At 50.4% G+C, this 21,330-nt stretch overlaps 1 protein-coding gene across 2 annotated transcripts in view; it reads left to right on the forward strand.

Moving 5' to 3' along the window:
• Positions 1 to 21,330, forward strand: part of GNAO1 (G protein subunit alpha o1) — a 135,289-nt gene that overhangs the window by 87,399 nt on the left and 26,560 nt on the right. For both annotated transcript variants that reach the window (XM_064670642.1, XM_064670643.1), the window contains exon 4: positions 1,404 to 1,564. In XM_064670642.1, the coding sequence (XP_064526712.1) occupies positions 1,404 to 1,564 (161 nt within the window). The remainder of the gene's footprint in view (positions 1 to 1,403; positions 1,565 to 21,330) is intronic.

The raw sequence follows: 21,330 nt of genomic DNA on the forward strand, positions 1-21,330 counted from the left end.
CCAGCAGTTTGGTGCCCTGCAGTTTTTCAGCGATTTCAGTGTTCAATAAAGAGGAGTTTTGATCCTGGCCGTGCAGGCCCCGTCACACACCTTGTCATACCCACCCATGCCATTAGTTTATTGTGGTGCTCTGCAGCATGGGCACTCCTCCTCTTCTGACTGTGCCCAGCAAAGCACGGGCACTGCCTGCACTCCCCTCTGCCAGACTTGGGCTTCTGGTCTGCCTTTGTTGGGTCAGGTCAAACACCCTGGAAGGTGAAGACTTCCACCTGTGTTTGGCCAGGAGTGGGCTCGATCTAGCTGATGGGACACAAGGTGATAGAACAAGGAGGTTGTCTTCACACGTTTGCTGTACACACGTAAGGAATAAGAGCTCCTCTTTTCCAATTAGTTATAGAAATAATAATTGGGTTATAGAAATATATAGAAATAATAATTTCGGCTTGTAGAAATATGAGACATCTTTGAAGGAATGAAAGAAAAACTCTGCAGATGCTCCAACACCCCAAGGGTTTCTGAGTCTGTGGGTGGTGTGGGAGATCCATTTCTTGCAAAGCAAGCAGAGAGGGTCATGAATTTGGTTGTCCTGCTTCTCAAACGAGTAAAGCATCAGCCACTGTGGACTATCACAATGGGCTGAACTCAGCTATTCCAAGGCTGTCTAGACATTCCCATCCTAAATCTGAGACATCTTCCGGACCCAAGTTGTGTCAGAGCACTATCCTCCAGGAAAAGTTGCTGTTCCAGTGAATCTCATTTTTCTCACCAAAAAAGATTCCATCTGAAAATGGCCAGCTGGCCCTTCCCTCACTGTTGTGCTCCTGAACCGTGGGAGATTCCTCTCCCTGTGAGTCACAGAGCACCCCAGCCAGCCAAGGTGGTCTGCATTAGCATGAATTAGCCCTCATAGCAGGGGCTCATAGCAAAGAACAAGAATTCAGGAAAAGCAATAAACCAGCATCTGGAAAAAATTGTTTCTGGAGTCTCTCTGCCATCCTCTCTGATACCAAAGCCCTGCTTCAGCAAGGTTCCACACGTGGTTAAAGTGAGAGTCCTTGCAGGGTGTGCGTCACTTTGACAGCAATTCTAAATAACTTTGTACATATATGCATTTCTTTCTGTTCCCAAGAAACTCCACACATGTGCACTGCAGACTGCTTTGTCTGCTGAACAGAAATATTTGTTGACACGAGGTGAATTGCACAAACAACCTTTTTCCTTGTGACTTCCTTGCTCCGTCCTCCTTTGCCCTTTCTGCTGGATCACACAGCGTGGATGCTGAAGCCCCATCCCCAGAAACACAGCCTCTTCACTCCTGATGGTTTAGGGAACTGTTTCTGAAATCTCTGGCTCCAAATTCTGCCTTGAGCATCCCTGTGACCTCTCCTTTCTTTGCCCTGCAGGCTGATGCCAAGATGGTCTGCGATGTCGTAAGTCGGATGGAGGACACAGAGCCCTTCTCTCCAGAGCTGCTGTCAGCTATGATGAGACTCTGGGCAGACTCTGGGATCCAAGAATGCTTCAACCGGTCCCGGGAATATCAACTTAACGACTCAGCTCAATAGTGAGTATCCCTGCCCATGGTCTTTCATGTTAAGAAGATGCATTTGGGCTTGCCAAAGTTCTAACTGATGTTGGGGACCTCGTAGCAGTGGAACTGAATGTGTCTCTGCTTACAGACTGGCGTGTGTGTTGTGTCACAGGCTGCTGCATGGCAGAAAAGATCAGGCAGGACATTCGTGTCCCTTTCTGGCCAGTTGGGGGTCAGGTCCATGACCCCAAGGCCAGGTTCCCATATTGCTCCCAACAGCTCAAGGTAGGTTTCTGCAGACATGGATCTAGTGAATAGAGGCAGCTCAACCCACGGGCATGGCTGATGGCTTCCCTGTCTATCTGACTGTGCACAAAGAGTGTGATCACCTGCTTTGTGCAGCACTTGGGTTTGCTTTTCTGACGGTCGTTCAGTGTACTGATAGATCAGCTGGGCTACAGCCAAGGGTGAGGGACCTCTTTGCTTTTCCAGTGGTGTTGTGTTACTCCTGTAATACAATCAGAGGCATCTTTGCCATTAGGGACCACATCTAGGTGTTTTTTAATGGCAGTTGTCTGAACCCATGGCTCTGGTTCACCCCGTCATAAGGACAGGACATCTGCCCATCAGTGGCTGCTCTGGCTCTGAAGAGCCACTGATTGTCTCCCCAGTTTCAGTTCATATCCATTGATTGTCTCCCCAGTTTCAGTTCATATCCATCTGTAATGGTAATTCATTGGATCTGTTCATCTCCACCCAGGCCAGGTTGTCATCCCATAGTTTCAGTCACAGTTGTTGCAGTCAGGCAGAACGTCCCCTGGCCCTGCACTGAGCCTGGGGCAGTAAAAGGTGGGTCAGTATAAGCATAAGGAACAGGCAAGCACAGAGCAATCATTTCTCCACTTGTACCCTTAGACCTTTTGGTAGTCAGGGAAATAGAGGCTTCCCAATGGTGTCAGGGCAATGCCACGTCCAAGCTTTTGGCTCAAAATCCCACATCAACAAGTTCACCAGCTGTTTCCTGCACTTCTGGAGTTTTTGTTGTGTGTCTGGATTGTTTGGCAACTCTGCTCAGGGTTTTCCTGGATATCTATCAAAACATGAACCCAAGCAGTGGCGTGGCTGCTGGTTGTGTTCTGTGTGGGGGGCCTGGTGTTCCCAGCCTGTCCCAGCTCCTCCCACCCAGCTGGCAGGGCAGTTTGGGAGCGGGGCTGCAGCAGAAGGCGAGTGATGACACATCACTTGGCAGTGGTGGAAAAACGAATGGGAAACCTGCAGATGTGTGGCTGGTGACACAGCATCCAACCCATCCATCCTCACACCTCAGAGATGATCCCAGCATTACGCTGCCTTTTAATCAGCACGAGGTGGATGCCCATGTTTAATCTACATTTCATTGCCTGTAACAGCAAAATCAGCCTTCTGTTGCCAGCAGCCTTTTCTTTTTTCCCTTTTTTTTCCACAAAAGAAGGGTATGACGGCATAAACATACCTTTAGAGATATAAATTATCTAAAATGCCAGTCCTAATTGCGTTACAACCTTGTGAAAAATTCTTCAATTGTTTTAGAGCCAATTACCTTGAGGAAAGTATTTTGATTTTCCTTCCATGCAAGATAGCAGTTGAAAATAATAAGCAGAGCCCTCCCAATGTGACCAGCTGCTGGGCAATTCATCAGCAAGAGCTCTGAAACCACGAGCAGTTTCTAGATATGAGCTGAAGAGGCTCTGTGCTGTGGTATTCACAGCAATTTCAGTCTGGGGTTGCAGCCCAGCAAAATGAGTTTCGATGCCTTTGACAAAATCACTCTCATCCAGAGGAGGCTGCACGATCCTCCTTGCCAGGGGGGCTGTGTGCTGTGGCTGGACACTTGTTTTCCCTGGGCTGGGTTGGATAGTGAGGCTGAAGATGGCAAAGTCCTTGTCATTTACAGACCTGCTGGTGTTGAGGAGCCTCTGGTGGTTCCGTCCCTGGGAGCAGAGATGCTCTCCCAGAGCAGGGCACAGGAACACATCCTGCTGCACCTCTGGCCCTGGTGCCACCACACTAGATGGTGATGCAAGTGAGAGCTCAGTTGGCACTTATTCACACCCAGTGGACTCCCAGTGAAAAGAGGCATATTTTTCATTTAATCCTTCAATGCTCTGAGGTTGTTTTCGTTTGCATAACTGAAAGATTTTGGACAGCTTTATATTTTTTTCCCCACCCTGAGAAAGGGCTTATCTTTGTTGACACTGATGCTGGATTTAAAACACTAACAACTACAAAATGTGTTTTCATTAGGGCTAAGAAAAATAAATTCCAGGCAAGAACTGAATCTGAAGTTCCCCAAAGTTTGAGAAACACTGACAGGCAGTGAGTCGGACTGGCATCGCTTTTATTTTGGGCTTCTCTTGGTGCTAAGCCACAGGGACTGGGGGTTTGCTGGCAGGAGGGAAGTTTGCTGCAGGAATTGGAGGTGGTGCTCCACGGCTGCTCAGCACGTGTCCCAAAGCCCAGAGGCACCGAGGTTGTGTCCTGGGCAGCACAGGGGGGACCTTCAGCAGTGACACTTCCCTTCCCCCAGAGCCCACCCCCCACATGCCCTCCCTGCTTTCCCTACCTCCCCCATTGCCTGTCTGTGCCTGAGGAGCCACCACCTGGGCTTCTCTGAGTCAGGGCTGCTGTTGTTCTTAATTGCTCTTCCAGTGCTTTACCTTGAGGTTTGTAACTGTCTGGGACAATGGGCCTTCTGTCAGGCCCCTGGGAGGCCAAGTCACAGGCTGATCAGCAGCCTGCAAGATCAGCAGCACAGCTCTTACCAGTCTGTCATCAATATCACTGAAAATAAATTGAATATTTTGTATTAGGCTAAACAAGAAGTGAGTTGTAGCTCTGCTCTCCCATCAAAGATGGGCAGGAGCACATTGCTTTCTAGTCTCCAATACACACTCCCTTAACACCTCCCTGCAAGGCTTGGTTTATTTTAGGCTCCAAAGTCTGCCTGTCCTTAGCAAGGATTTTATATCTACTGCAAAGGAACGGTAGAAAACAGCACTACTGCAAAGAAAAAACATGACTGGGGAAGAGGGAAGGTTCTGTAATGGACCTCCTGTGCCTTGGACTGCAAACAGTAAAACCATAAGGGTGGCAAGAGAAGGGAAGAGAGTAAGATGTAGCAGTTGGTTTCATCTTTTTTTGTTACTGCATTTTTTCGTAGTTCCCTGAGGCAAATTTACGGGTGGGTTGCGTTCCACATTCCTAATATCTTGATTATGTTTTTATTCCTATTTTGTCTCCTCTTCCTTTCTTGTCTCCGTGCCTAGGAGCTAAATCTACCTCTGATCATCAAAGAGTCTGGGCACTGCTGATGTCTTTTTCTTCTCTAGCCAGTTTCTGTCTGTGGAAGCACATCTGTGACCCACATTTTGCTTTCAAAATCAGCAAAATAGAGGTTTCCAGCTGGTTTCCCTAATCTCCTACTTTTGTTCAGATTTTAAAATCGTCTTGTGTTTCCTAGCCTCGAGTTCCTAACTAGCCTGGTCAGTGGAGTGCAGCACACAGGGCAAGTCTGATCTTCACCACCCAGGATGGGGACCTGCTGTGAACAGCCTCCAAACTTGAGGGGGGAAATGGAGCAGACGGAGCATCCACACGAGCTCCCATTTTCCATGTGCGTCTCCAAACAGGCACAGGCCCTGCAAGATGTGTAGGCAGAGACAGTTTGCAAGTACACAGACACAAAAAAGCCAGAATCCATCTCGAGTTATTCTCCTCCTGCTTCCAAGTACTTTGAAAGATCATTTGATAATGCCAGGGCTGTGAAACTACCGTGAAAATGTAAAATATTTTAGGCCTGCATTCAACCCATCCATCTTCACACATATCAGAGGTGTCAGGGCTAGGAAGCTTGTTGCCTTTGGCTCTCTCAGTCAGGAGCAAAGGGAGGGAGAGATGCCTCCAGAGAGGGATACAGACCTCACTGCTCAGTGGAGAAAGAGATGCAATTGTGTCTGCTGCTCTACCACAGCTGTCCACAGCCCTGACATCTCAAGTCTGTGCCAAATACCAAGCCCAGACTGGACAGCATTTTGCTTACTCCATCTTCAAGAACTGCTCTGGCAGAGCCTTATAGAAAAGCAGCACCAAACTCAGAATAAAATACTGCAGTGCCTTCCTTCTCACCCCATCTTGTGTGGGACTGTTCTCTGATCTATTTTCCTTGCAAAAGAATTGTCTTTGCACGATGCTATCACCTTCCCTACCGATACTTACTGCATCCCACGTGCCTACACACACTTTGCATCAGAAAAGCAGTTAAGAAAGTAGAGCCAGATGTTGTTGTGATGTGGTGAACAGCTTCCAGATTGAGCCCTGACAAGGCAGCACTGAGAAAGGCTGCCCAGAGAGGCTGTAAAATCTCTGTCCTTGGAAAGGCTCAACACTGAGCCACCTGAACTAACTTTCAAACTGAATTTAACTTTTAAATTTGGCCCTGCTTTGAACAGGGGGATGGGCCAGATGAGCTCCAGAGGTCCAACCCACTCTGGCACTTTTGGGTTTGTTCTTTTTTCCCATCCCTCTTTCTCTGACAACGCCGTGTTTCTGAGAGAGGAAAGGTCTTGGGGCTTTGCTGCAGTCTCCTGTTTCTCATCGTGCAGGACCGTGCAGCTCCGTGACAACGTCCACATCCCACAGGTCCCGTGGTCTAAATGTTTGCCTTGCTGGTGAAGCCAGCAAGGTAAATGTTTAGACCGTTGGACTTGTGGGACGTGGACATTATGCACGACTGTCAGGACATGATCCATTTTAATGAGCTGCAATTGTTGCTGGCGCGCTCAGACTGAAGGAAGGGAAATTATAGGTCAAGGTTTTGCATTAATATTCCCGTCAGGTGCACAGATTCCATTTTCTCATCACGGCTTTTGCATTAGAATATGGTTTTCTGCACACCCGTCTTACTCGTGCCTGTCACTTGTGCTCCCTTGCATTTAATTGGAGGCAGTAGCAGCATAAATGGAACAATCCAATTAATTGGGATGACTTGCGTTGCACTGTTTATTGAACAACCCACCTTTGTGTCTTGGAGCCCAATAAAGCAGAAAGGCAAAATACATCACAAGTGTAGAGGTAGGTACATTTGTCTGAATTTATGGTTTAATTTACCCCAGTAAGTAAATATGCCCACCAGCTCTGAATAATTAAGTTCCCCCTACAATAAGCAAACAAAACAGTCCATAAAGGCCAGAGCTGGTTGACTGGAATCACCAGCCTGGCTCCATTCCCACAAATGAGATGCAAATGGATTTCCAGGGAGGAGCAGCTCTGCACTGTCTGGAGTGGGGCTGTTTCTGGTCAGTGTGAGGACATGGGCAGTCTGAGCTTCAGCTTGTTATGGTCCAGCAGGGCTTGGGCTTGGCAGAGGTCTCAGATTTCGTTATTATCCTTATAAATTCAGGAATTGCTATTGTTATATGGCTTCACCTAGGGCTGAGTGTGAGGTGGAGGAAGGGCACAGCAGGAAAGACATTGTCTTTTAAATCAGCTGGATGTTTTCTAGCATCTCACCCCCCAGTCTTCATCCACCTGGAACACCCAGTTTCACCAAACTTGGGTGCAATCTCTCCAGAGGCTGCCTCTTCTGGCCCAAAGCAGGGTGGATGGAGACCACATCACAGTATCCTGAAGATGAGTGCTAAGCAATGCTCACCTCTCCATCCCACCAGGAGAGCATGAGGATTGACCTTCCGTGGCAGAAAACTCACCACAGGCAGAGGACTGCAGGACTCTGCATGACCCAGCCCCATCACAAGGTGTTGGCACTTGTCACAGTGCCCACTCCCCTGGGCCCCTCTCAGACCCAGGGCAGAGCAGAGCTCCCCCAGACCTGCTCTCTCCTGGGTTCAGCCTCTCCACGGAGCAGAGGCTGCATAGAAGTTTAGTCCCAGGGCTGGGCTCTTCCCTTTACCCTTCCCAAGCCACACATGCAAGTCATCAGGGAAAGGGGGAACAGTCTCAAAAGACATTTCCTGCCTGAAGTTCATGCAACCTCTAATGAAGATGAAGGAGAAGGGAAATCAGGACCTTCTATCCCATATGAGCACCTGGTTTCTGAAGGACTGTATCCCCTCTTGGTCCATGGGAGAGTATCTGAGATGCCATCAGCCCCCACTGGAACACCAGGAAAGAATTCACCAGCTGAACCAGAGCTCCAAAGCTTTGCTCACTGCCTTTCCATGGGAAATACCCGATTCAGCACCAGCTCCACTGAAAACTCAGCACTGCTTTGGATATGGATCTTGCAGGCAAACACTGGTGGTACAGTGTTGTCACTTCCCCTCTTGTAATCCTTCTTTACACCCCAAAATTTCTCTAAAATCCATCTGAAGAGACCCAGGAGGTACAGACTGCACTGCCAGGAGGAGCAGATAAGCTACACAGGTAGTTCATTCCTTGGAGACAAAGATGTAGCAGTACCTGCCACCTCCCTGACATTTTTCATTGCTGTGTTGCATCGTAACAGTGTTGTCTTTGGCCTGGGGATTAGTAAAATCTTGACATCTTGACTAAATAAATTGCTATTTAATGACCCACGATACCAATCAGGGCTGTCCCCATTATGGCAAAGCTCCCACACGAGAGGGAGGGAGTCAGGGTAGTTCACTCTGCCTGGAGGAGGGAGCACTGCAAGAATTTGGGAACAATCTCTTCTCTTTTCACACTTTGCCAAGCGATGAGGAGCAGCCAGCACCACCTATAAACACAGCACAGGGCATCCTCCCCCCAGCAAACCTGCTGAACCGTAGTCCTGAACCCCGGATAATCTGTTCTCGTCTCCGACTGACAGACCCAACAGGAATTTCTTCCTGCCTGGCGAAGGGCTGTGGGTGACAGATTCGGCACAGAAAGATTGGACTTTTTTTGGCTGAGTATTTGTGTATTTTTAGGCTGAAATGTCCTTACGAAACCAGCTGGAGCTGGCAGGCTGCCACCGAGGGTTGGGGTTGGGTTTTTTTTGTTCGGTTCAGTTTGTTTTTTCGCTGCTGCCCCTAGTGCTGGCTGCAGCCCCCTCTGCCACCGGCTCTGCCCTCCCGCAGGCAGCACTCACACCCTGCACCGAGCCCGTCCCTGCGGGCTCCCACCTTTCACCCCATCCCTCCCACGCGGGGCCATGGCAGGGCTGGGATGCAGCTTCACAGCCAGGGAGTCCAGGCTCTCCTGGGAACCCGCAGCCCCCGCTCCTCCTCTCCTGCAGAGCCACGGAATCCAAGCTTCCCTCTCCCTTTCTGCACCCTGCGTTTGTCATAGCCTGCACCCCCAGCTCTGCCCTCAGCCTGCCCTGCAAGGCAAACAGCCCCACTCATCTGGGGCGAGGGCAGGTGTCTCCTGAGAGCTGCACAGAGAGGCTCTTGGGGCATCCTATTGCTCTGAGAGGCTCCCTAGGGAATGGGTTGGCTCCAGCAAGGCACATGTCCCCCTGTGCGGGTGATTCCTGCTCCGTGCCAGCACCCAGCTCGCCGGGGTCTGTGAGCCCTGGGAGCCCTGGGAGCCCTGCCCGGCTGCCCGCACCCTCCCGGTGCTGCAGTGTCTGCGGGCAGAGCTGCCAGGGACCGCCGTGCCGGGGCTCTTCACACGGCTGGCCGCAGGTCTGGCACCGTCTGCGGCGCCGGGAGGTGAGCGTGGTGCTGGCACGTGGTTTCCCGGCTATTTGTTATCTCTTTGAAATCCTTAAATGGCAAAGAACGGCAGGAACGCAGGGATTTCTCTGTAGCCAGGCTCGGGGTGGAGCGAGCTGTCCTGCACTGGACCCTGCAGGCAGCAGTGGGGACGGGGTGACAGGGATGCTGCACGGTCCCCCCACAGCCATCCCCAGGCCCTGTCCCAGAAATCATTCCAGTTCGGAAGGAAAAGTTGCAAGGGGACTCAGCTGCAGCCTGTGGAGCACACGGCAGCACTCCGGGAGCTCTGGGGGAGAGCTGCCTGCACCAGCCACGGGATGAACAGCCCAGGAGGAGCCACTGCAGCCAGGACAAGCCCTGCCCAGCAGGGCTGATGAGCCCCGTGTGCTCAGGATGCAGTCATCTCCCTTTCCCCCTCCTTCATGGCCACAGCCTTTCCCTGCCCCAGGTTTCTCAGCTCCCCTCCCCTGACTGCAGGAGGGGCTGTTCCTGCACGGGTCAGCCTGGCCCTGGTCCTGCCCCTGCTCGGGACATGTGCTGTGCCGGAGTGGGGCAGTTTGTCAGGCCCACAGACATGTGCAGTTCCTGCCATTCCTTCCCCCCACCCTCTCCTGGGGGCCAGACAATATACAAACACACACCCTTCCTGCTGGAAGAGTGCAGCATCCCCATGCTCAGGTTAGGAGTTTTATCCAAAATCCAAGTTCAAGGTTAGGAGTTAAATCCAAAACCAATCACAAGCTTAGCTAAAACTCCTCATTTTTCAATATATATTAAGACAACCATTGGAAAAGTGCTTTTATCTGCTGCTTCCTAAACCCTTTGACTTATGCTTTAAAGCCTTTTGTCTGTGAACAGGACAGCTGGAAAGTCCTTTTTTATTTCCTTAAGTAAATAGTCCATCTAATAACCAACCTTGAGGGGCTGAGGCTTTAAGAGAGAACAAAAAATGAAGGGGAAAAAAAAAAGGATATAGTGAACATTGTGACATGCTGTGCAATCACAGGCAATGATGGTTTGAGGCACCAGATGTGTGCCCATGAAGGGAGGGTGGCACAGCCCCTGGGAGGAGGGCAGAGCTGCCAGGGCCCCCCAGAGCCCCTGGTGCTGTGGGTCAGCAGGCTGGAGCTCCTTGTCTTGGTTCCCTGGGTTCCCTGTGGTGCCTCCCTTCCTGGGCTATGCTGCCACCCCAGTGCCAAGCAGCAGGTTTGCTGGGAGCACCAGCATTGAAAAGAAACTTAGTGCTCTAAAATTGCAAGCCAGGCCATGAAACACCACGTGAGCAGTCACTGTAGCTCTGAGGCTTTGACAGCATTTTTAATGGCATAAATTGGAATTTCCCAATCCCTCAGTACTGCTCTTGGTACATAAGGTTTGGTGATAGCATAAAAACCATTTCCAAATCCTCCTTCAGGAAAATACCAGCCAGCACATCCTACTGAGCAGCATTAATGTCAGTTTAAACATTTTCACTTAAACAGCTCCACGGTCTTGCAGTCCCAAGTATGAGAAATACTGTGCCAGGGAGCGTGTGAGCAGTGAGGCCAAATCTGCAATGGGCAGGAACAGGAGAAAGAAAGGGAAGGAGGGGGCTGATGCTAGCTACAGATGCTGAGAGCTGGGAACCAGTAACAGAGTCCAGGCAAAAACCTTTGCTCAAATTAAACCAACCTTGGAAGCATCAGCTTTGCATGAAGAAATCCCCAGAGGACCTTGTCACTGAACAAAAATGCCTAAACGAAGAAATGACACAAACACAGGAGTTACAAAAAAAAGTCAGGAAAAAAAGGCTGCCCAGGAGCTCACCTGCCTGCACCCTGCCCAGGGGACCACGCCTGGGGGTGGAAGAGCCTCCTCCCCACACGTGATGAAGAGCTGCCTGTCCTGTCCACTGTCTCCATGCAGCCCCTGCACACGGAGCAGCAGTGCAGGTCCCAGGGGGGCTGAGGGGAGCATCCAGCACGGACACTCCTGTGCCTGAGCCCCTCTCCCCCCCGGGGCTGCTCTCTGGGCAGGGCTGGGTGGGTTTCCTATTTGCCTGTGTTTCCCAGCACCAGTGGAACTGCCCCTGAAGGGGAGCACACAGGCAGGGCAGTGTGGCTTAGCCCTAGTGTGTTCATTCAAACATCTGCAATCACAGTGGGAGGCTTAAGAACATCTGCTTAAAATAATTGGTAGTAAATAGAAAATGTGCTAGAGGTCACCCACATGACCTGTTCATCTTACCAGGGTTTTCTCTGACTGCAGTGCAGGCACCCTGAGTGCCTGAAGGAGCTGCCCAAGTCTCTGCTCTGCCATTCCTGTCAGTTCATCCTGCATTTATCTTCCCTTGCCCCAGAACAGAAGTACCACCACAAGTCTGTGGGCTGTGTTTTGACCTGCTGACTCTGGTTGGTGTGTTGCTACTTTGCACCAGCTTGACAGGAAATCTGGGTGCAGGATTAGCACCAGGATCCTCTCTGAAGTCCCAGCAAAGAGCATCACAGAGTGGGACTCCCTGGCTTGCCAGGGCATCCCATGGTGACAGTGGGGAGCAAGCAGCTTTGCTCCATGGGAGGGGAGAGCTCCTCTGAATGTACAACTCACATCAACAGGGGAGACCTGAAGGAAAACTGGGCACTCTCCAGTATCTCTCTTTACACATGCTGCCTTGCATCCCCAGCCACGTGTTCCCATAACAACAGAGCCACATTACACACCTCTGTGGTCTCGGCTGCGGTCCTGCAGCTGCTCCCCTTGTACCACAGTGTGCACGTCCTGCTGGCTCCCTGCCCCTGCATGCCCGGCCTGGGCACATGGGAGATGATCCCAGGGAGCACTGGCTGCCTGCTCCCTGGCCCCTTTCTCTACAGTGCTTCTCCTCCTCCTTTTTCCTCACTTATGCCTTAAATCCCCTCAGCCCAGTCCCCAGCCCTCGGGACAGGTGGGTCATGCAGTGAGTGTGTGAAGACCCCACATGAACAACACTTATGGGATGCAAAGGCAAGGGATAAGCACCAGTGCAGATATGACCCATCCTGCAGCCCTCCCTGTATGGACCCAAGTGGGCAATCCTGGATTCGGGGGTTATTTCTATTTCCACTTTGCAGTGGGAGCCAAAAAACCGCTTTATTTTGAGAAGCTTCAAACATTGATTGGATATGGCTGATCCTTCCATCAGCTGGTGCAGTGCCACCAGATGAATAAATCTTGCATGCATCTGTAATTACTGCTTAGCTTGTGTTTAAATGCAGTGTCATTGATCTGCAGAACTCATCAAAATCCGTACAGGAATGCATGAAATTATATTGGATGAAGCAGAAAAGTACATGACAACATCCATTTTCAGCCTTGTTTGTTCGTCAGAAAAAGAAGAAAGCATTTCTTTATCTCTATTCAAATACTTGGGTTCAATTGTGATTTAATCATCAACTGTAACACCATTTTATGGGCTGCTCTTTATGTAGGGAATATATTTCTTTCTTATAATAGGTCTTAACATAATACCTTAAATTTCTACCAGCCTTTCACTATCTGCCCCTACATGGGCAAAAGCCCTATGAAAAGCATGGAACAATATTGCTTAAGGGTTGTAAAACCCAATTATGGAAAGGTCTTGTGGTCAAAGCTACTGACTGCAGCTTAGGGAACCCAGAGTGACTTCCTAGTGCCACCACAGACTTCCCATCATGTCCTCAGGCGAGTCATCTATCCCCTTAGTGCTTTTATTCCTCCCAAAGCAGGTGTGATGAATAGTATTTCCCTGCTCCGGGGGAGGCTGGGAGGACACATCACTCCTGAGGTGCTCCAGCAGCAAGGACAAAGCTCGTGCTAAGCAGCATCTGCTCGAGGTGCTCTCCTCCCCTCCTGCAGGCAAGGGGAAGCTCACCAGAAGCATTTATTGGCAATAAAGCCCACATTGTCTGGAAGAACTCCTGATGTTTTCCAGACCTCAGGCTGCTCTGGCCCAGCTCCATCCTCCCACTGGAGGGGGAGTGCTCCTGGGTCAGTTCTAACTTCTCCCACAAGCAGGCAGGAGCCCCTGGTGCTCCCAGCGGGTTCACTGCAGCACCTTGGCCTGCAGTGACCCAGTGTGGCCACTGACAGGTCCACAGGCAGACAGCAGAGGCTGCTGCTGGCAGGGACATGTCCCCAGGGCACAGGGGGCACAGTCTCAAGGGCAGAGACAGCTGTCCCCAGCCCTCATGGAGGGACATGCCTCTGAGCTGGTATCCTCAGCTCATGTCCCACAAAGCCACCCCAGCTTTGTGGCTGGGCTGTCCCATGAGGAGTATCCCAAAGGGGTTTTGTCATGCACGTGTCCCTGATGCATCCTCAGCTGAACACAGGGATCAGCCCACTCCTGCAGAGACCTGGCAGCAACCTGAGCCACTGTCTGGAGGACTAATCCCAGGGGTGGGTGTGTGGTGACAGGAGACCAGGATTACAGAGCTCTGGGGTTGCTTGTGCCAATAAAAGAGGGAGAAAGGAGAAGTGGGGGGTCAGCAGGACCGTCTCGTCAGCACAGCCTGGCCCAGGTGACAGGCTGTCCTGGTGGGAACGGTCGAGCTATTTTGATATATGGCAAACAAATCTTCTCCCAACAATGATTCAGCTGAACATTTCCTCAAGGGATGAGACACTCCATGAATTTTCCCTTATGTCTCTCTGCTTCTGGATCCGGCCTGGACTGAAATCAAAGTGCTGCGACACCACAAGCAGGGCTGCTCTCGGAGGAGCCTCAGCCTGACAGCTGCTGAGAAGGACCAGAAAGTCCATTTGCATAGCACAGGTTTCACATGCCCAAGAGATCCACCTATGTCTGGGATAACCAAGATATTTTTAGTGTGCAGCCAGGGGTAAAATTTCCAGGTTTTGCTTTTGCTACCTGTGGTCACACCTGTCCATGCCAGAGCACCAGCTAACTTTGGTACCCATGTTTTGTGGCAGGGATGCTTAGGTGGGATTTGAAGGCAGAAATCCCCATAGCTTGCTAATAGATCAGGAAGATGGACAGATGAGAAGATGCAGAGATATGATTCCCACTCCATCGCTAGCAACACGTCTCTCAGCAGGGCGAGTGGATAAATGAGGCCCCTGAATGAAGCCAGCTCCTGACAGACCCACCCCACACTTCATAATTGCACCATGGTCCAGCCATGGACATCCTCCAGCTGCTTGATACGAGGGCACAGATGTCATTAACTGGGGCTTTCCTTCGCAGCATTAGAGCTGAAGGCACCCCTCATTGGTGCCATCCCTGCTGCAGGCAGACACCTAGCACTACGAAACTGCAGATACAGCTAATTTTTTCCTTCCAGCTTAGAAAAGGAGATGTTGATGTTAATGCTGCTTCCCCAACTGCCACAAGTATGTGAATACATATCCCAGGGCTTTGTGCACACCCTGATGAATATCTCTGGCCAGCGGCTGAGCAAAAGGTTAAAGTCTGTGGGACTGGTCTCATCTGTGGTCCCAGCTGTCTGCTTTCCAGGATTGAAGTCATTCTGAACAATTAGCTCGTTTGGCCTCAGGGCCAAATTTGCTGGGCTGCCCTGCAATGTGAGGAGCACTGGGGTGAGGAGTGCTGGGTGAGGAGTGCTGGGGCTGTGGCACAGCAAGCTGGGTGTGTTGATGTCTCTGCCCTGGTTGGGCTGAGCAGATGCCTGTGAATGCACCAGGAGCCCTGCTGCAGCACGGGGCCTGCATGCTCTGAGCAAGGGCTCCATCCCATAACAAGCCCTTCATTATCCCAAACTCCCCGGGGCTTATTTTTAGCCCCTCCTTTTCTTTCCTTTCTTTCTTCTTTTTTACAGTATAGAAAATCATCAGCTCCACTGTCAGCAGGTTTATAACAGCAGTCCTGGAGCAAAGAAAAAAAAGCTTCAAACCTACTGACTGTTGCATAAAGGTTTTGGCACGGATCCTGCTCACCTCCAGGGTTCTGAGTCCCACCATTCCGCATCCCTTCTCCAGCTCAGCTGCTGTCCTTCAGAGCTGGGCATCACAAGGGAGCAGAGACTTACGTAAAGCAGGAGCTGGGCTGGAGCTTTGAGCCTTCCTCTGCTTCAGCCCAAGTTCCATCAGTGCTGTGCAGAGGACACCTGAGTGCAGGGCCAGCAGGAGGGACCTCGCACAGCCCGAGCCCTGTGTCACCCCGTCACACAGCACCACTGCAGGGATCAGCCAGCCCCTGGAAAAGCCTTTCCTTATAAAACAAAGGGGAGGGTGCCCTGTGGTCAGCAGCTTTGTGCTAAACAGCAGTTTAAATCACAGGGGCTTTCTGTAAAACAGTGGCATTGCCCAGATGAAGACACTGTGTGAGGGATGTCACAGCACTCCATGAACCACGGTCACCAAATCTGCCCGAGCAGCCACTCCCAGGGCCTGGAGTTACACTGTCTGCTTCTCCAAGTAACATCCTATTCAGTGACCATAAAGTCTATGGTTACTTATAGAATAAGGCAGCTATGGCTCCCTCCTTTCTCCACCCCAGGCAGGATTTGGGAGATGAGGAAAACCCCGTCCTGTGTGGTGAAAGGCTCCAAAGTGCTTCCACACAGGTAGAAGAGTAAAGATGCTTCACAGGGGATGTGCAGAGGTCTGCAGAGATGTCTACATAGAAATAAGTGGGGGATAGGAAAGAGAGAGGACAGCTGTTCCCATTCAAAAATTAACAAAATTAAACTCTGACATGGCAGTTTAAAAACCAGAAAGAGGCAGTTTTTTACAGACAGGGTAGCTGAGCTGGGAAATTCCTTGCTGCAGATGTGGCTGTTAGAAGTTTAAATTGCTGCAAAAAGTGCCTAGGCAAATTTCTGGAAGAAAAATCATTGAGAGGTAATAAATATAAAGATATAACATGCTTCTCTTTGAAACTCTGTTATCCATATGAAGCACTGGAGGCTGGGAAAGCTGAGTGCTGCATACTTGCCCTGTATTTGTACTCTTCTCTCAACATCTGTTCTTGGACACAAGCTAAGCTAGGTGAGTCATTGATCTCATCCAGACACATTCTTTTTCTCTTTTGTAAGGGCTTCAATATGTAAAAAAAAAAATCTTTATCATCTCCTCTTACATCCCATTCAGCTTTCAAACTTCACTGCAGAAAGATGAGCCCACATCTGCTTTCCAAGGGCCCCTCCAAAACCCTTTCTGGGTGGGTTGTTAGTGCTGGATTTTCCTCCAAAGGCCCCCTCTCCCCCCTCCAAAGCTCTCTGGTCACAAACTCAAACCATAGCACAGTGGCCTTTTATTCCAGCAGTAAGGAGACCATCATACATTGCTGACCAAAGCACCACCCCTGAGCAAAGGCAGCCAGCAGCCTCCACCTGGAGACCCCTCATGCCCTGAAGTGTCTTTGTTAAATGGTTGCTATTTAGTAACTCTGCTCATCCAAATGTGATGCTAAAAATTATTCTGGATCCAGTCATGCCTTGGAAAATTGCAAGTCTAACTAGGACAGCTAAACTCCAACCCGCTTTTGTTCATTCCTTCTGCCTATCATTAGTATTAATATCAACTTGTCAAGTTGATCTTGATGTACAAGTCCTGTACAGCCCTGCTTCAGTGCAGGGCAAAAAAAAGGGCATCAAAAAGGAGCATCCCTTCTGTCACCTTCCTTTAATAGCAGGGACCATCCTCCTCATTTCCCAAGGCAGAGTAATGAAAACCCATGGTATCCAGCAAGGTTCTTTCAGGAAAGAAACCCCAGCAATCCCTGAGCCTGGTGACCATCACTGTCAGCAGCCTGCAAGCAGCAGGCACAGAACTGCCACTGGTTGGATTTGGTTAGGGGAGGGAGGCTGGGGAGTGTCCATGCTGGTATCTCATCTGGTTGGGGATGAGATGAGATTTCTTTCTCATTAGGAGCAGCGGCAGGATAGCAGAGCCTGCCATGTAATTCATGTGATTCCCATCAAGCCATGACTGGCTGATCAGGGAATACAGCCAGAAGCACAAAACACATCGCCCAAAGTCCAGGAGCAAATTCCCAAGACCACCCTTCTCTGGGCTGGGCTGAGAAAACACCAGACAATGCTCTTGCCCTCTTAGCTGAGTTACTTGTCCCCTGTGGTCTTTTCCCTGCCTGCCAGAACCCACCTGGAAGCACCCAAGGAACAGGATGTACCACCTTCCAGCTTTTGTTAGGGGGAGAGGAGGGCTCTGCACGTGTGTGTGCACATCACAGTCCCTGCCCTTGGCTAGGATCGATCCTGGAGGGACACGATGCCACTGCTTGGCAACATCTGTAACTGATGATTATTTAAGACACCTGTGACATCACTGCTGTGTGTGCTGGATAGGTGCTGGATTCTGAGAATGGGCTATGCTTGATTTTCCCCCTTCCCCTAAAATATTACAGCAGATATGGCTGGAAAAACACCGTGGTGTCATGGCCCCTGGGTGCTTGCCCAGCACCCGGTGCCCTAGGCAGCCAAACCAACCTGTATCACAGCTGCAGTGCCCAGACAGTTCTTTTCTCTGGTAGGAGATACTGGAAGAGTTTGCTATGCTGGTGTAGAGGCACTACTGACACTCCCTAAACCCAGCGCTTATCCTCTGAATCCTTACTTTATGGTCACTAAATATCAAATGGTTTTGATGCTAAATATACATTGATTTGTGTGTTCCTTGGTGAAAGAAAGGAAGAAGGTAAGGTGGAAGCTGAGATCAGAGGCAGGTAGCCTTCCATTCATGAGTGAGGAAGGAGCATTCGAGTGAGGACATCTTTACATAAGCATCTAGATTTAGATGAGATGGATCCTGCTTGTGACAACCTTGATTAAAAACTCAGCATTTGCCAGGACACAGTGTTGGAGCTGCCCCTTGAGTGCCTCAGTCCAAAATAACTCCGTGGTGACTCAGCTGTGTGTGTTGACAAGTGGGGATCTGCTTCCTCAGTCAGACCCAGTGCAAGCCAACAGCCTGAGGCTGGGGTATCCCATGTTGGGGTATCCCATGTTGGGGTATCCCATGTTGGGGTATCCCATGCTGGGTATCCCATGTTGGGGTATCCCATGTTGGGGTATCCCATGTTGGGGTATCCCATGCTGGGTATCCCATGTTGGGGTATCCCATGTTGGGGTATCCCATGCTGGGTATCCCATGTTGGGGTATCCCATGCTGGGTATCCCATGCTGGGTATCCCATACTGGGATATCCCGTGCACACACAGAGAGACGTGGCCAGAGATCAGGACTGCCAGGATGGAGGAGCTGCTGGGAAGGTGACACTGTCTCCAGGCTTGCTGTCCTGAAATCCCATTCCTGCTCCCTGCAGACCTGCCCCAGACCCAGCTGTGGCTGCTGCTGCCCCGCAGCTCATGGAGCACTGAGGGCGTGAGCTCAGCATTGGCACAGTGTGAGCACCTCAGGTGTGCACAGGGACAGCTGGATGCTGCCTGCAAAAAGACTGCCACAGTGTCACCTTGGAGGCAAGAAAAGCCCAGCAGACGTTTACCCATCTTATTGCCATTAACCTCAGCAGATGTGAATGTGCATCTGTGTGAGCTTTGCCGCAGGTATCCAGCTCTGACCACAGCCTGCAGCCTCAGCTGCGCTCCTTCATCCAAGAAAGCAGCCAGTGGAGCCTTTGGCATGGGCAGCACAGTGCTGGGAGAAGTTCCTGTGGTAGCAGAGAGCCTGGGGAGGGGTCCCTGTGCATGCACTGCACGTAGGCTGCTGCCACCAGGCTGTTCCCATGGGACAACTTGGACAAAAGTCCTTTCTCCATGCAGTGTCTCTGGCATCAACAGTGCTGCTCCCACATGCTGTGGTAGCAAACGAAGGTGCAATATGACTGTGTAGATATTGGCTATCAGCTGGTCTGTATAGACCTCCTGCATTTCCCAGCCTGCCTTCAATGAGCTCCTCTCCCTGTATTTGGGAATTGCCATTTCTTCTGCATTTTGCTTTTAGCAGCATAATAAAGTTGGGCTTCACCTCCCTGAGCCTGATAAACTGAGTGACTCAGAAACCTGCAATCTGCTTCAAAACAAAGCATTTAAGATAAAAGATATAAGCAGCAATGGAGCTACTCAGCTCAGGAGCAGAAATGCTAGAGGGTTACTCATGTGCTCTGAAACCTTCTAACCTTCCTTCAGCTTTTTTTTTAACCCTTGCAAACCCTGGGCAAGGCAGGCTGCAAGTTAGAGTTGATGTGTCATTTCAGATACGCTTCCAGTCCAGTGGGCAAGCCCTGGGGCTGGGAAGCAGAAGAGCTCTGATGCCAACACCGATGACGCGGAAGGGGGAGAGCCGAGCTCTCGCTCCGCGGCCTCCAAAGTGCTCCTCTTTCTGCTGGTTAAACAGATGCCAGCTTCTGAGGGGATTATGTGTCATCGAGCCTGTTGGCTGTGACAACTAATTATCTCCCACAACAGTTTGGCCTGGAGATTTGCAGTTCAAAGGGCAAATACCCATGAGTGCTGCCATCCAGTGCCCTGTGTAGCAATTCCTCCCCACTTGGGTTTCCCTGTTCCCAAAGAGGTGGCACCTCCAAGACACCCTGTCCTCTCCTGGCTCAGGCTCACACCAGCAAACCAGCAGGTCCTCCCAGGCAGCGTGGGCAAGGAGCACCAGTGCTCCAGTGAAACCTCAGAGGTACCTCCAGCAGGACCCCAGGAGAACAAGGAGCAGCTCAAATCAGCTCACCATCCAAACAGCAGCCTGCCTGAGCTTCCCGTGCCTGCAGCTGGGTGTTAGTGTGGCAGCCATGCCATAACATGCTCCTTCAGCTGAACTTCACAGGGTGCACACACCAGCAGAGTCCAGTTCAGCTGCAGCCAAATCCAGGGGAAATAATATCTGCTGCAGCTGGAGGTGGAAGGAATTCCAGGGGAGAGCAGCCAGAGGAGTAAAAACAGTTATGGAATGCAGCCTCAAAACCAGCACTGAAAATACTGTATAACTTCATATAAATTGATGGCTGACCCTCATCAAGACTCCCAGGAACAGATGAAAAGCAGACCCAGGCAACTGAAAGAATTTAAGTCCTTGAGAAACACACTGAGAGTAGTGGAAAAGGCTGGAGATGAGGGAAGAGATGAAGAGGGAAGTTAAAAGAAAAGGCAGAGGGTGTGTTGACAAGCAGGTATCCACTTTTTAGCATCACCTTTTAGTGTTTCAATGGTGAGGACAGAGGAGAGCCTGTATCTCCAACACCAGCACTGCAGGGCTGCCTCGGTCTGCGGGGCCATGGGAAGAGGGGCAGCTGTCCCTTAAACAACAGGAGGTGACACCAGTTGTGAATAGATGAGTGATCGTGGCTTCAGCAGTCACAGCAGAGGATCTGACTTCAAATGAAGCCCTATTCACCCATCCTGAGCCCATCATAAGGTTGTTAAAGGGAGCATCTGTCACAAAACCACAATGCCTTTAAATGCTCGGAAAAGGGCACAGCAGAAATAAGCCTGCTTAGCTTATATACTTTTCTCTGGGCGATGTGGTTCTCAGAACTCCTTAGCAAAAATAAATTACAAATAAGATGGTAGGGAAAATACGTGGTGTGAGCAGGGTGAGGTTTGGTTTTGACCTTAGCAGAGAGTTTGGCTGTGTGTTTGTTGTTCCAGCCTGGTGGAGTAGGTGTGAAACGCAGTGGCAGGGAGTTTTCCTGGGTAGCAGAGTGCACAGCCCCAGCACACCAGGTTCTGCTCTGGAGCCCTGGCTCAGAGCACTCCCTCCAGGACACAAATGGAAAGCTATTCCCTGCTTTTGGGTGCAGCAGGGAAAGCACCTCCAGCAGCAGGGCAGGGCCAAGTTTGGGTGAGAAAGACTTCACTGTGTGATGCAGCTCTGTGTTTATAATTCATATTAAATTGTAATCCAAATTTCTCTTTTCGTTATAAATTCTTTTGAAAAATTGTCTTGCATGTGGATGGGAAAATGAATTGTGGTCATATGTGTGAGTCTGTTGGGTTCCTCTACAGAAATATTTCATGCCCAAAGACAGGACTTCCTACCCCAAGTTTCAGCCTGGGGGGCATTGCCTGTGTCCATAGATTTTAAGCCTAGAGCAGAATAAAGTTACATGTTTTAAAACTGTCCAAGTGTTTTATAAAGCTAAATCTCCCCTGTACCCCCCAAAGCCCCAGTTTGTACTCTCAGATTATCACCATCTAAGTGAGGCCCTGGATTCTGTCCAAGCGCTGCATCTCCCAGC

This window comes from Pseudopipra pipra, chromosome 14 (assembly GCF_036250125.1).
Source record: "Pseudopipra pipra isolate bDixPip1 chromosome 14, bDixPip1.hap1, whole genome shotgun sequence".
Lineage (NCBI taxonomy): Eukaryota > Metazoa > Chordata > Aves > Passeriformes > Pipridae > Pseudopipra > Pseudopipra pipra.